The sequence below is a fragment of the Odontomachus brunneus genome, unplaced genomic scaffold, assembly GCF_010583005.1.
Source record: "Odontomachus brunneus isolate Ranch 3 - 2012 unplaced genomic scaffold, Obru_v1 Obru_scaffold_018, whole genome shotgun sequence".
In the NCBI taxonomy this organism is placed as follows: Eukaryota; Metazoa; Arthropoda; class Insecta; order Hymenoptera; family Formicidae; genus Odontomachus; species Odontomachus brunneus.
This window is the reverse complement of record NW_022639468.1, coordinates 1,174,037-1,189,411: the sequence shown is the minus strand read 5'-3', so window position 1 is coordinate 1,189,411 and position 15,375 is coordinate 1,174,037. Positions and strand designations below refer to the sequence as shown.

Below are 15,375 nucleotides of genomic sequence, written 5' to 3'. Positions count from 1 at the left end.
TATATATATATATATATATATATATATATATATATATATATATATATATATATGTATATATATGTATATATATATACTCGCGCTCGCGTTCGCGCGCGACTTGGTCCAAATCACGAAAGATACATATGTACACCGCAATACTTGACCCGGGAAATGCAGGATGCAGACCGCGCAGGTCGCCAATTAAATCGCACGATGTAAACGAGGCACTTACGTAGCCTTCGAGGAGGAACGCAGTCGCGATCGTGTAACGAACAAACAAACGAACGTACGAATGAACAAAACGGCGCTATTCTTTTCGGATAACGAGACGAGACTGCTGTCGCGGCCGTGACGTACGATGCGATTTGTAAAGGTGACGTGAAAGAGAGAGAGAGAGAGAGAGAGAGAGAGAGAGAGAGACTTGTTTCGTCTAAATAGGGTGAGGCGGACAAATGGCACATGCTCCCCAGTGTCTATCGCTGACCGTCACCGACTCCTCCAGCGCTTTTCACGCTCTGTACACGTGTATGACGCACCTCTCTGTTTCAGGCAGTGAACGATTTGGTCACGGAACTGGAGCAAGCGAATATCACGTGCTCCGCCACCATCACGTTCGCCGAGAACGATTACAAGGAGCAGCTGCGAACTTTGAAGGTAAGTCGCGCTTAAACGTCGCCCTGTTCTTTCTATTCGCTCTTTTTCCTCTCTCCTTTACCTCCTTCTCCTCCATCTCCTCGCTCTCGTCTGCTCTCCTCTTCTCTCGACGACTCGACGACGAGCATTTGTAACGATCGCTTCGCGCAGTTAGATCCGGCCGGAAGGTCGTGGTTCAGCCGGTGGTTCGCGAAGCGCGGCTGTCTTTTGATCGTAATTCGCCTCCTTTGAAATGCAAAGTTCGTTTTCGCGAAGTGAACACCGCCAAAGTATCGATTGGCGCGATACGGACGCATCGAGATTGAATTTGCACTCGCGGCATTAATGTGTGCGAATTAACCCAATTTCGGATCGCGCAAACGAGCGTTTTAGCATCGTGCTTTAGAGACCACTGAGACTAAAAAGAGAAAAGGAAAAAGAGAGAAGAAGAAAAAAGAAACTCTTGTTTACATTTATGTCGTGAAGGAGGTCGGAATGAAATTTTCATTTGGATTAACATGAAACCGCGACGAAGAAGATACTAAAAGTGCTACTGCCGCTCTTGCTTTATTATTATCATTGGCGAGTGTAATCAACGTTTACCGATATCAGTGATGTTTTATTAAAACCTTAACCCCTGCAACAAAAGGTACGCGCAGTGTATCAACCCTGTTGTTTCGTTTAATTGCAGGAACTGGACACCAGAATCATCATTGGTAGTTTCTCGACGCAACTGGCGCAACGTGTTTTCTGCGAGGTGAGTCGCAAAAATTAATTTTAGTCCACGAGAATATTGTATTCGGGGCGTGTGCAGGTTTTATAATTATCATGAGAGTCACATCCCCTCGAGTGAACAGAGACAAAACCACCACCGTAGGCGGGCTGACGTTCGCGCCGTGATAAAGAGCAGCAGCGAGCGCGTCCTTACGGGCCAATTAATGGCTAATTAATGGTTTTTAATGACTCTCATTACAACTCGCGCAATCCCGCTCGTGAAAAACTCTCGGTCGCAGGTTTCGGTTATCCATTCATTTCCAAAGTTTTCACATTCACATACACACACACACACACACACACACACATACACACACTTGCATCGCAGTTAGAAATACTCACGATCGAAAAACAATTTTGTGGTTGCGAACTGCGTTCGTCGGTAGCATTCGAAACGAGGTTTTTATCGGCATGCAAGAAGTACGGTAGAACGTAGCCAGATAAACCTCCCGGACTCGTTGCATTCCCCAAGAACTTTAACGCGCGTTTTGTTGCGCGCCCGGCGACTATAAAATCCGTTTAAAAAGTTTAACTTCCCGGCGCTCATACTTTCGAACGTCATTACTTATTACCTCGATTAAGTGTCCCGTAGCGACATTATCTGCTTTGTCTCTCCTTTGGAATTACTATTAGCAAAGAGGTAAGGGAATGCCGCTCCCGCAAGTTCCGTGGCAACCAAATGAGATTTCTCTCAGACTCTCGACGAAGGGCCGCGCGTTAATATCGCAATTACGCGACCCGGCGGACGCGTGTCAGCGATAAGTGCATGTCCATTCGATATTTTCGTTAGATCGTTCAGTACATCGCCGAACTCGAAAGTGTGCTCCCGCCGTCAAGTATCACGAGTACGGCGTGATGAATTTTTCGCTAAAGTAACGCATCCATCACGCAGCTATTACGGCTTGAATTTATGATACCTATTCAACGACAAGGATCCATCCATGTGCTCTCGTCCATCGGACACGCAGCGCACCGACGATTTTCTTCTGAACATCGCAAGAATAAAACGTTCGGCGGTCTCTCCCCAACAGATTTCGGATTTTTCCGAGCACTTAAAGCGGTTTGACGGTGATTCCTCCATTTCTTGTTCTTGCGCAAACGCCTGCAAAACCGAGGTGGAGAGAGCCGAAACTCTTCTACGCCCTATTCCACGGTGCTCTGAAAATTTTCGCGAAGCTCTTTGACATCTCCATGTTGAAGCGTTCTCGGTTTCTCTGCGGATCTATAGCGGACTCGTTTATTCACCGTACTACCGCCATCGGCGATCCCTTGCGCCACCATTCATCAATTGGACAAGATGGCACCTCTGCTTATCGCTCATGTGTAACTGTGCATGCGAGTGAAATGAAGGCGGCATCAAGTGTATCAGATAGATGCTATCAATAACCATAAGAGCGCATAAACATAAGCACATAATACCGTTGCCGAAGTAGGACACAGAGTTTACCTTCCCGCTCCCACACCTACCCTTTCGTTCCTCGTGTTATTTGAGACCATGGCGCATTTTGGGGAACTTGCGAAGCCTTGTTATGTCATGCGAGTTTTGAAGCACATATCCGGTTCGTATAGTGACAAACATGCAGATTTGCCGGATTATATATACGAGCAAATGAATTGACGCCATCAATCGCGGGAAGGACTTGGAACGCTTTAAGCCGGGCTCTGGCACTCGAGGCTCTGCCGTAATTTACCTCACGTACTTTGGAATTGCATTATCACACAAATAACCTGGTGAGGATATGACGCACGTTATGTAATATTGCATAATATATATAAAAGTTTATTAATGTGTCTACAACATGTAGCGACCGTAATTAAATTGCGAAGCGAGTATGAAGGCTACGTAAATATGAGGTTGCTTTAACTTTGATGATGTAAATAAGTATGCCGCGAAACTACACGGTCACTACTTAGAAAATGCTGACAGTTTTTCACAAACGACTGTGTTTCACTGTCTTCTTATTATGGCACGCATGCAACGACCCTGCTCTCCCGTGGGGCTCTTCATAACTGCAATTCTTCGCTTATGGAATACACAGCTGTGTGACGGCAGCTGTGTGTCCCATCGCAAATGCACTTTACGTAACGTTGGCAATTTGATGCGAAGCCAAAGAGATCGAACTAAGAAGGGATGCGAAAAGTTTCCTAATGATGAAAGCATATAATACGATTGTACACATTTCGTCTCTGAGCGAGGATGAAAAACTTATTTTTAACAATGAGAGTTAATAGTTGTTTTCTGTCAGACATTTTCCGCCTGACCTTTGTCCCTTCGTTACCTCGACTTTGGATAATGAGTTGCTTCGATCCGCTCTCGATTCACCTCCTTAATTGTTATTCTGTGACATTAATTGAAGCGCAAAAGAGAGAAACGGATATCAAGTTTCATCCGCAATATTTTTTTCAAGAGTCATCGAACTGTGATCTTCTCCACATCAAGTTCCACGTGGGTACATGCGTGTACATGTCAAATTTCCATTTATCTAATTCCTGCATCTAACACTCGTAGCATTAAGTTGAGATTGCACGTAGTTTTTTGCTTTCTAGATGTATACATACTATTTATCCCGTACAATACATTACCAAGGTTGCAATAAGTCACTCTATTTCTCTTATATCTCCGTCTTTCCTTCCACTAACCATCCCTTCGCAAGCGATGCTTTAAATCGTGCTGTTTGGTGTTCCAAGATTTTACGGTTTATTTCCCGAGATCAACCACATTGTTTCCGCAGCTGCGTACCTGCGCCAGATTAACTTGTATATATATCTCGAAATATTTAAAAACTTCTCTCATCTCGCGATGACATTTGTGTTCGCGTTTGTAATACTACTTCTTCATGGCTAAATATTATCTGTATATTTAGATAATACAGAAAGAAAAAAAGGGGAGGGAAAAGAAGTCGGCTTTTTGGTTCTTAGTATTTATTAAATTAAACGTTCATTACAGTTACAACTGCCCGTCATTCCCATTATTTCAAAAATATCACATCCATCGGTAAAGGAGATAAATCTCCTCGTCCCGTTAATCGTAAATTGCGATGATTCTCGTTCTCATTTACGGGCACTGCGCAATGCGCTGTGCGACCGAAGAACAACCCATTGTATTACAATACGAATGTGTGTGTGTGTGTGTGTGTGTGTGCGTCCACGTCAGCGTCCAGTGAGCACGTTAGCATTGAAATATATCGGTTTGCTTCACAGTCTCTCTCTCTCGAGTGAGCATGTAATACACGTGACATCTTACGTGAAACACGTAACACCGTGAACGTCGACACATAGCTATTTCCCTACGGCTGTCGCAATCGCTCCCACGCAAAATCCTATCGTCACGCACGAGAATGGTTCCACAGAACGTATGAATATTCAACCGTGATTTGACCCACTCTTAAGGGGGATGTCAAAATTACGCGTGACGACGTTAACATCAGAATGGAGTTCTCGTATTCACGGGACGCATTCGCATATGTTACCACGCAAATGGAGAAGCTCGGACGCGGTCCTGAATATCCTTCCCATCAACTAATTACACACACATACACACACACACATATGTATATATATATATATATATATATATATAAACATAAGCCAAGCTTGGAAATGAATTTCCGGATACGTACTTGGGGGTTGGAAGGGACGGTATCTCGGATGATCGTACCGGCGATCCAATAATGTGATCGTCGCCGTTCGCAAATAGCACTTACGTCGATATTATCGGCGCTGGACCACGCTTCCCTCCGAACGACTCGCCTCTGATCGTTTCTGTGATGTTTAATATTTCCTAAGTCATCCTTGCGCCGTTTGTTAGATGGGCTAAGGCACCACCTGACTCTCTTATACTGTTTCGACGCCGTATTATAGCGAAATAGGGCGCGGAGTGAAATACGACGAAGCGCAAGATCGATATCTCGTATAAATGTTAGCGGATTGACGGAATTGTTTTTATATACTGCAACAAAAAGTGATCGTATATCGTACTCTCTAAAAAAATATTAAAATATTCGCTACCCCGGCGTCACACATGTGTGACCCACCCTGATCTCTCAGCGACCAACGTCCCATATGTGTGACAAAAGGGAAAATTATCGCTGTCGCATACACATGGTGATCTTTTTTATTTCTTTGCTAACATAAATAAATTAAATTTACAGAATTGTGCAAAAAATATAGAAAATATAAGAAGAAAATATTATAGCTTTCTTTTTTATATAAATTCTCTTCATTTTTACTATGTTTAATGCAGGAATATAGAGACTATCAATAAAACTTATCTTGCTAAGTAAAATTCGTTAGAAACATTGAAAATTTTTTAATAGCACTTTTTAATTCCTAAGATATAACACATGAAACAAAAGGCAAAAGACAACAATAGCATATAAAACCAAAGAACATAGTCAATTATCACAGATGTCGATCTATTTCTCGGTTAAAAGATTTTATAGCGATTTTTACTATAAAATTCTCCTTGTGTATAGTATACGAAAACGTACGTGTATACGAAAACAAAAATAAAATAAAAAGTATTTAAAATAGAGGTAATCTGTGGGGAGAACTGTCTAAATGAACTGTGATAGCGAACGTGTCAATGAATTAGCTTGCATTTCCTTAAATATCTCTCTAGAGAAATTTGCTTCCGTACGCGCCCTATATGTAGTCGTAGTTTATAATACTGAGATAATAATAGTATCTTCTTACACGTGCGCAGTATCTCCTTGATCGTTTCGCTTCATTTTGATAACGAATCATTACGATCACGTTAGGCGAGGTGCAACGTATTAAATATTATATCGTCTCAGCCACATAACCGTAGCCGTTGGTTTCGTCGTAAATGCCTCACTACGTGAATCGTAATGTTTAATGCAATTTGCAATTTCCACAACCATTCTTTTATGATAATAATACAACGTGTTACCAGTCTGTTATACCCGGTGAGGTTAAATATTCTTCTACTTTCTCTCTCTCTCTCTCTCTCTCTCTCTCTCTCTCTCTCTCTCCGGGGCTCACGCGAGATAATTATTAACGAGTCACGTTAAATGCACACGTATACGATAGAATTTTTATGTCGCGGAGATTTGTTTTCACGCGCGCTATAACGTCCCGTATGCGCAATTTCAATTGCGTTTCTCTCCTCTTTTTTTCCCCTCTCTCATTTGCATCGATATTCGCCGATGACGTGTACGTACACTCGTTCACAGAACGGTTTGAAAATTTATTATTTTTCGCTTCTCGTTGCATTTTTTTCGGCAGCGGACCGTTGTCCAACGAGAGAATTTATTTTTCAATGATTTTCAGAAGACGTCTCTTTTCCTGTTGGATAGATCTCCTTGTTGGGTGCGTTTCAGGACGCACCGGGAACGTAAGTGTCGAAACTCGTTTTGCGAACGAGTGTACAAGTGTAACGAGGGCACAATTTTCCAGCGGGACGGACAAATCTTCGTGTGTCGATCAATCGCGGCGCAGGCTAAGCCTAGGCGAGGCACGTCGGAGCTGCGGTTTGCCGCGAAATCCGTCCATCCCGTGTTGAGTGACAAGTTGGCTCAGAAATTAACGGATAATATTGTAATTCAGGCATCGTAACCGCGACGCTGATACACGTGTAAGAATCGATCACTTCACAAGCTAGCCAAGCCGTATATCGCCACACGTGCTATCACCTGCTGTCACGTACAACTGATACGATTATTAATTCAGCGGCTGATTAAATCGCGGCCGTACGACTATCGGAAACGCACTAGCCGGATCTTGATCGCGATCAAAACGGTGAGGACGCGCGAAGACGAAGACAAGGGAAACGGGATCGTCGCTCTTTATCAACTACCCTTTTAGCGATTATGCAGGTTTCCTTTTTCTAACGCAGTGTAATTTCCCACTTTCCTTACTGCCGCGGTGCTCTCATGATGTATTATTATCGAAAAACCCTATACCTAAAGGTAAAACGCGGAAACATGCATCTACCTTCCCTGGTCCGCGCCGGATCACAAATAATCCCGGCCATTAACTGCGAGCGCGGCGCTTAGCTCTAGGTAACATCTTTTTATTGCCACTTTTAGTATACTGCCTGTGTAACGCGTCTGTAAATAACACGGGAACCTGATTTACGAGCCTGATACTCCCAACATTTTGTGTTAGATCTTTTGAGAAGCGTCGATGCGTCCTTCAACACGTTCACGTCACGTGTCAGTCTTTCTCCCGCAAGAAATCGCTACATGATTCCCGAAATTTTTATTATACATACAAAGTGAGGGTGTATTAATATCATACGAAATTCGACTGTTAACTCGTTGGAAAGTTGGTCCAATGATTGCAAACAATTGAAACGCAAGTAATAATAAGCTTTTCGAGAAGATTTAACGCGTTCGCTACGTTTATTTAGAGAACTCTTCCCACAAGAGCCACTTTGTATTCCTTTTTTCTTTCAACATAATGTAAAGTAGACTTGGTTTTATAATATGGACATAGAAAAAGAAAACTTTGCCGTCACACATATGTGATGTTGGTAGCGCGAACGTATTAATTGGAAGGCTAAACGCTATGTCTTTACAGCGTTTTGAATGAAGTGGACTTGCGGTTCGAAATCGGAGGAGTCTGAGAGAAATCGACAAAGAAGAAAGATACAATTTATATAATTATTTACAATTTTTGTAATCATTTATGACAGGAGATAGACAGGATTTTAGATAAGAAATCAAAATGGAAGGGTATAAGGATTTAGAAAATGAAGTTTATGCAGCAACAAGGCACAAACTGGTCTTGAACTACTATTGCATCCAGACTCTCAATTGTGCTCACAATGTACGTATTTAATCGCGCTTACAGGTGATTACAGTTGCGTCTCTCGGGAGAAATTAATCGATTGTATCTCAGAGCGCGCAAAACCGCGCGTTATGGAGGAGAAACACGCCGGCCGAGTACAATTTCATAACGACGACCTACTTCATGCGCCAACTTGACCAGTAAAGCGCGAGGAGGCGATATAAAATGCCTTAGGCAGATATAACAATGCTCAAAGTACATCCGGCAAAGCTGTGAAAGCTGGCAGAGCGAAAAGAGAATTCTGGAGCGGAAGACAGTGCGCAAAAGATGCGCCGGAAAGGAAAGGTAACGAGAAGACGAAGAGACACATGACAGGATATATTTTACAAAGACGTGCCGGAGGGTTCGCGAACAACTTTCTTCCCAGAGTCGTTTCTCATTACAAGGGACATCCGGACTCGTTACACGATTGTCATAAATATCTGCCGGGAGTGATGACACAATCGCGTTGACCTTTCCGGAGGAAACTTCGCGAGCTCGCGATTTTAAAGGTCCGTTTGAGGGCAATCGCGCGGACTCTACAATCCCGTCACTTATCGTATCTCGGCGAATCGAGCAAGTAAGCCGATGCGATCGTATCCCTCTCGCGTCGCGTTTTCCTGGACAATCTTGGTTGCGAGCTGTGCGACCGTCCAGCCATTGATCGTGATAACGTCATGTTATCGACACAGCATTGCTCCTGTGCACCTATTGTTCGCCAACGTGCAAAACCGGAGGATGCTTCTTCTTTTTTTCTTTTACAACGCATGGTTTAACATATTGACTACCGAATACAAGTTAATTCGTAGTTCGAAAAGCGCTTTTCGCGCGCGAAAAGCGCTGCTTTAGACAGCCGAAAAATAGGTTCTTACAAATCCCTTTTTTTCATAAAGATGAATATAGATATAGGATATCTATATGAATATAGATATCCTATATTGATATAGGATTTTCACTAAATTATTTATTATTATTTTAAGTATAAAAGAATTATTTTTTTACTTAAAAACTTGAAATTCTGTCGTTTATGTTTCTCGCGGAGCAGGTGATAGCACATGTGACGATATACTTCGCCAGCTTGTGAAGTGATTGATTTTTACACGTGTATCAGCGTCGCGGTTCCAATGTCTGAATTACAATATTACCCGTTAATTTCTGAGTCAACTTGTCACTCAATACGGGAATCACTTTCAATTGGTTAGGACAACATTACAGCTCGTGTAGTAAGCTTAAACAAATGGGATCAGAAAATTGTATTAAATTAAAACTTCTCTTTAATACAAAAAACTATATTAAATTTTCTGGAGGATAAATCTTTATTATGTGCAGAAAGTCGAAATTTAACAAACTGGCGGCATTTTGAATTTGCATTTTTCCTCTCCCTTTCTATCTTTTTTTTATTTAGTTCTAAGAAAGATATTAATTTTTTAAATTTTTCAATAGGTTTTGGTACATCTTCCAGCGAATTTAATATAGTTTTTTAAATTTTCTTGTTCCGTTTGTTTCAGATTATTGCACTAGATTATTGCACTAGAATGTTGTCCAATAATTAGAGGTGTCTGACGACGTCGCGTTTAGCATAAAAAATTTATACGATAGAATTCCAATTTTTTAAATAAAAAATAATTCTTTTATATTTAAATAAGAAATAGGGTGATCAAAACCTTATATTAATATTTTCATTCATGTCTTTAAAAAAAATTCGCAAAATTCTTTTATTACTTAGCTACCTAAACCAGAATCTCCCCTTAATTAGCATATTGAAATAATACCTTGATTTTTAAATGGTGTCGGGAAAACAAAATTCCCTGATGTAACTATTAACGTTTTGTTAACGCATTAATTCTGCGTTGAAATCTTATTGAATACTTAATATTGAATACTTAATATGTTATGCTAAATATCGGATTCGGTTGTTTACCTGCGAATTGTATGGAAGCGCGGTCAAGTCTACCTGTCACAAGCCATATATCATCTTTCTTTCATCGCAGGCTTGGAAGCTCGGGATGCACGGCGGTGATTATGCGTGGATCTTGCCAAGCGACACAATCGACTTGTCGGAGGTGACGGGCGATCGGTGGCACGCTGGCGTGGGAGAGTGCTCGCCATCTCAGCTGTCGCAAACTCTGGACGGTTTAATCATCGTGAAGAGCCACGCCACGATTGTGGGAGACGAGATCAGCGCGTCGGGATTGGTACGTTGTTGCTATATCACGTAATTAATCGCGCCGGACGCGAACTTGGTGAATAATTGCACCGTATAAATAAATAAAAGAGCACGTTCAACCAATGTGCCGTATGCGCGAAGTAAACTAATTTAAACGACATACGCCGTACAGAGCCAGCGAGTTGTCCGCGTCTTTCTTTGATCTACGTGTCCTTTGATCAATCTAAAGTCGATTTACCGTGAACGAAAATTGCATTTAACACTTTAATAACGTCCGTTCTGTTTACACCGTTTCAATGAAGCCTCGCGGGGCGTGCGTTCGATAAGAGGAAAAAAGAGAAAAGGAAAAGAAGTAAAATGGGAAGGAAAAGAGGTAAAATAGGAAGGAAAAGAGATTAAATGGAAAGAAATTGACGGTTGCGTTCCGGCCATTACTGCTAATGACAGCGGTAATTGCAGAATTCTACCGTCCCATAACCGGAAGCGAAGATGCGGAAGGTTAATCGCGGAGCTGTTGCAATAATGACCCTCTTGTTGTCGGCGATTCTGTTGCCAGCCAGCACATTGCCGCCGCCACCGCCGCAACCGTCGCCCGCTGTCTCTACTGCAGCAACCTAACGCGTAATAAATGAAATCCCGCGAGCGGAAATTAGAGTATGCAGCGAGAAGAAAGCTGCGCGAAGTCCCACGTCGCGCTATATAGACGAGCTCACCTTCCATTCTGTTCCATTAGAGGCCCGTATGACGTAAACGTCAAAGTAGAAAGGGTGATGCAGGTCGGACAGAGGGGAAGAGGTGGCATAGAGCGCGCGAGGGCCGCCTTTCACACGTTGAGCCTTCTATAGCTGGGTAATCAGTCTAATGACGAGCCGCCATAATCGACACTCGCGTCAAAGTTGCCGTCGATTTTCGAGCACTCTCGGAAATAACAACGTCGCGAAAATAGAGACGGCGCCCCGCGGGGGCCGCCGTCGAGCTCGCCGCGCGCGGATTGTACACGTCTCGCACTTTTCACGTCTGACCGACGTCTTCCAGAATACCAATCCAATATAGATCTGTCCCGGAGCACACGACGTGGGACGCTTTCGTCATGAATAATTTCACGGCGCCCCGCGTATCCGTGTAATTCCTCATTCCAGCCGCGCTGATAAAAATATAAGGACATTTGATACGGGGACTTTTATGACGCTATTAATAAGCGCGAACGTGAATAGAGGAAGCGTAACCTTTTTTGATAACTAACTTGAAGCAGGAGGAAAAGTGCTATTAACGAGATTAAAAAATAAACTGCTACTAATTACGCTATTCACTCGGAGTACCGAGTTGCGAATCCTCCTGATGGGGCAAAGCGTCCTAAATTGTTCATAAATCATAGTCGCACGCGCAATATCGGGATATTAATTAGAGCGACGTGTACAAGGGGGTGAATTTGAGATTCCTTCGGGTGTGATGGTGTGACTGCGGGGCATAGCGTCTGAGATCTCACGTTTTCTCGCGCGCATTCCGCGAGTTAAACCGCTGAAAGACTATTTCAAGTATCCCGAGCAACAAGGGGGAAGAAAGATTCGACGTTACAATTTTCCCCTTCGATGCACAGTTCTCAAAGTTCCGCTCTGGAATGGGAAATTATAAATGCGAGTGTGCATACTGTGCGACGCTTTGGCGGTGGTTATCCTGAGTGCTTTCGACTCGCCGAACGAACTTGGCGCGATATGCAGGCTCAAGTGTGCTGATTACACGTATTAATCTATAATAAAGTGCGATTTGTAGCCACTTGATTAAATCCGCTGCGGCAAGTTCGAGAGTGCGCTACCTTTATTGTTGCCGCACGAATTGGTTTTAACTAGAGACGTGTGCCAACCAAGAATTTCTGAATCGAATTGTCGAAACTTCACTTTTAATTAAGAGCACCATTACATGGCCAACCGTGGAATATTAGAGTGAATAATTTTAAACTGTGGAAAGATAATAATTCTAATTTTAGAACTCCATTAACTCCTCCTAATTATTCAATTCTGGATAAATTAGTTTTCTTTAATCCTTCTGCTACAAATTTTTTTCTCAAAGATATAATTTTTTTACTTCTGCATCAATAAATGTATTATTTTATACACACACACACACACACACACACACACACACATATATATATATATATATATATATATATATATATATGTAGTTTTAGTAAAAAAACTTAAAATCTCATGTTTGCTACCAAAGGAATATGGGCGAGACACTGATGATCCACTAGGTTCTTAGAGAGGACATATTTGTTCTAACGGTAATAAGTAGAGTGTTAGCTGATATGTTCTAAATACCAAAAAAACTGTTTGTTCAATTGAATAACGTTGTTATTGATGATGGAGAAAATATGTGTCCCGCTGGTAGTAAAAGGGTTCCTCGGGGATTTGGCAGATACATGGAGAAAATGTTGTAGTGAAAATTACAACGAAGTCTTTATGATCGTGGACTATACAGAACTATGACTAAAGTTACTAAATGTTTGTTTAAAAATGTTTGTTTTTTTACTACAAAATTATTGTAATTATTTAAATGTTTTTTATATTCTAGAGTAGATCGTCAAAAGATTTACTATTTCCACAATAACTTATATTATTACAATTTCAGTATAGTTCAGCTTTACAAAAAAGCATTGAAAAAATGAATTTAATTTTAACGTAATTTTTGCTACAATATTTTCTCCGTGTAGGGGAATTCAAACATGACTTACTCATTCTTATTTATTATAGTCCCACTTTTTCAGCATGACTCTCCAAAATCGTCAATATGCGGAAACCTATATTCAAATTTGCGCAACACGAAATTTTTAATAATTAGATATTAAGGATTTAAATGGAGCTAAATCTCACCTGATTTTATTAAATTTTAATTAATTTAAATAGTTCACATATCTCCAGTTTTGACAAGCTTCATCGAGCCGCGACATTTTTCTCGTCGATTCGACTCACGTTGATTCACGTTTTACATCAATTCGAATAGGTTATTAAAGACTGTAATTCATTCTTTTCGCATGAATACTTTACTGGCACATCGATGGCGAAATGTCACATTAACGAGAAATGAAAGTTCCTTTTTCCCTACACGCATACACACACGCGCGCACACGCGTCATCATATCCTTCCTTTTTTTGCCGAGTGAACGGAACACGTGCATCGTTGGTGCGAACGGCAAATTAAATTAACGTTCGCTCGCCCGTCGATTCAAACGCGTTCGCCGCCTCAATTTTCTTTTTTCCTTTATTTTTTTTAATTATACAACGAAATTCACGCGAACGTTTCGCGAGACGCCATCCGGCCGGTGGTCCGTCCGCCTCACCGTCTCCTCTCCGTTCATTTTGCAGACGAGCGCGAAATTCATCTCGGAGCTGGCTAATAGAGGCGTCACGTACTCGAAATTCGCGGGGCAAACGTACGACGCCGTGTGGGCCATGGCGCTCGCCCTCGCCAGGACTGAAGTCCTTCTGAATCGACAGAACGAGAGTATGGCGCGGTACACGCACACGAGAAAGGACCTCACCTACCGTTTGCTGGAGCAGCTTAAGCTGCTGCACTTTATCGGAGTTTCGGTTAGTCGGGACAGTCGAAGGATAAGTAAGGCACCGAGAGAGAGCGGCTCGCTTATTACGCACGCCCGCGGAAAGCCACGGGGGAAGTGGAGTACAGTCGAGTCCTCGCAAAGCCGGTCATGTAGGCCACATCCCGTAGCTACCCGCGTCTTTTTCGCCCGCAGATCCTTTGATTAACGCAGTCTTTTCGAGTCGAGCTCTCCCTCTGAAGTTCCCTCTCTCTTGTCGGGCCGTTAACGATCGTTCAAGTATACGTGATCGAAGCTGAAGCGATTGAGGTAAGTTTGAGGCCGAGTCATCACGAGCGTTGACTGCGGCCTTTTCCTCTTCGCGCAGCGACGGACTTCCGTCAAGAGAAGAGAGAAAGCTCTTCATAACGCGCAGTTCTTCCCGAACGAGGACGACGTAACGACCCTATTAGTTTGCCCAACGTAGAGTAAACTCGTGGTCGGGGGAGGTACGCCGGAGGTTTTAATAATAATAATGAAACTCTAGTTGCTTTTAATATTTAACGACTTCAAACACGGGGGTGCGCGCTTTCACGACAGCCGGTCTGCGTTATACACTTGTTCCCGTTGTGTTCGCAGGGGCCGGTTTCCTTCGATGACGCGGACCGCGTTGGTGTCACAGCATTTTATCAGATGCACGGTAAGTCCCCACGACAAGGCGTCGAGGTCGATGTGTGTCAACCCGGTCAAGTGATCTCCACCTCCGGTATTGGGATCCACGTGAAAGCCGCGAGAAAATGTACAAATTTCGCGAATTGATTGGCACGAACTAACACGATGTCGGAGGATGATTGGTTTAGCGACACTTGGCGCGATATACGCCATTGGTTGACACGAATCGAGGCTTCACTGACGAATCACTGGCGCATTTCGTCGAGTGTTCTGTTTCTCTCTCTCTCTCTCTCTCTCTCTCTCTCTCTCTCTCTCCCTCCCTCTTTCTCTCTGTCTCTCTGGACTTTACGCTTCATTCGTTTAGCTCCACTGTCAACAACGGTATGGAACGTACAGTGAGTAAGAGCTTACGCTACGGAACACGATGAAACGATACAGCCGCGCTGAAAGCGCTGACAATAGCTCGTTTCTAACGATGCGGCATATCGTGTATCCCTCTTGTTGGGAATAACTGGCGCGTGGACGCGCGGATAATCCAATTTATGAGTTTTCTGCCTGCAAGCCGCGTTACGTGCCTAGTATCCCGCTAATACGAACTGTTTACGGGCATTTCCGGGCCGAGCTTTAGAATCTCGATCCAACAAAACGCGGATACGTGACGCCACATAGAGCGTCATCGCGCCGTACGTGGTCCCACCTCGAATAGAAAACGCAACCCTCCTTCTGAAAGTTACTTTGCGTGCCGATGTAGCGAATAATCTCCATGATCCTGCGAAAACGAGATTACTTATCCTTTGCTTTGATATGGAGAATCCGA

The 15,375-nt window shown here is 42.8% G+C and overlaps 1 protein-coding gene across 4 annotated transcripts in view; it reads left to right on the top strand.

Annotated features, from left to right (window-relative positions):
• Positions 1 to 15,375, top strand: part of LOC116841788 — an 82,823-nt gene that overhangs the window by 39,805 nt on the left and 27,643 nt on the right. For 3 of the 4 annotated variants that reach the window (XM_032810156.1, XM_032810155.1, XM_032810159.1), the window contains exons 4-8: positions 532 to 636; positions 1,307 to 1,372; positions 10,173 to 10,376; positions 13,714 to 13,938; positions 14,526 to 14,586. In XM_032810156.1, coding sequence (XP_032666047.1) covers positions 532 to 636; positions 1,307 to 1,372; positions 10,173 to 10,376; positions 13,714 to 13,938; positions 14,526 to 14,586 — 661 coding nt within the window. The remainder of the gene's footprint in view (positions 1 to 531; positions 637 to 1,306; positions 1,373 to 10,172; positions 10,377 to 13,713; positions 13,939 to 14,525; positions 14,587 to 15,375) is intronic. The other variant, XM_032810158.1, reaches the window with a different exon arrangement.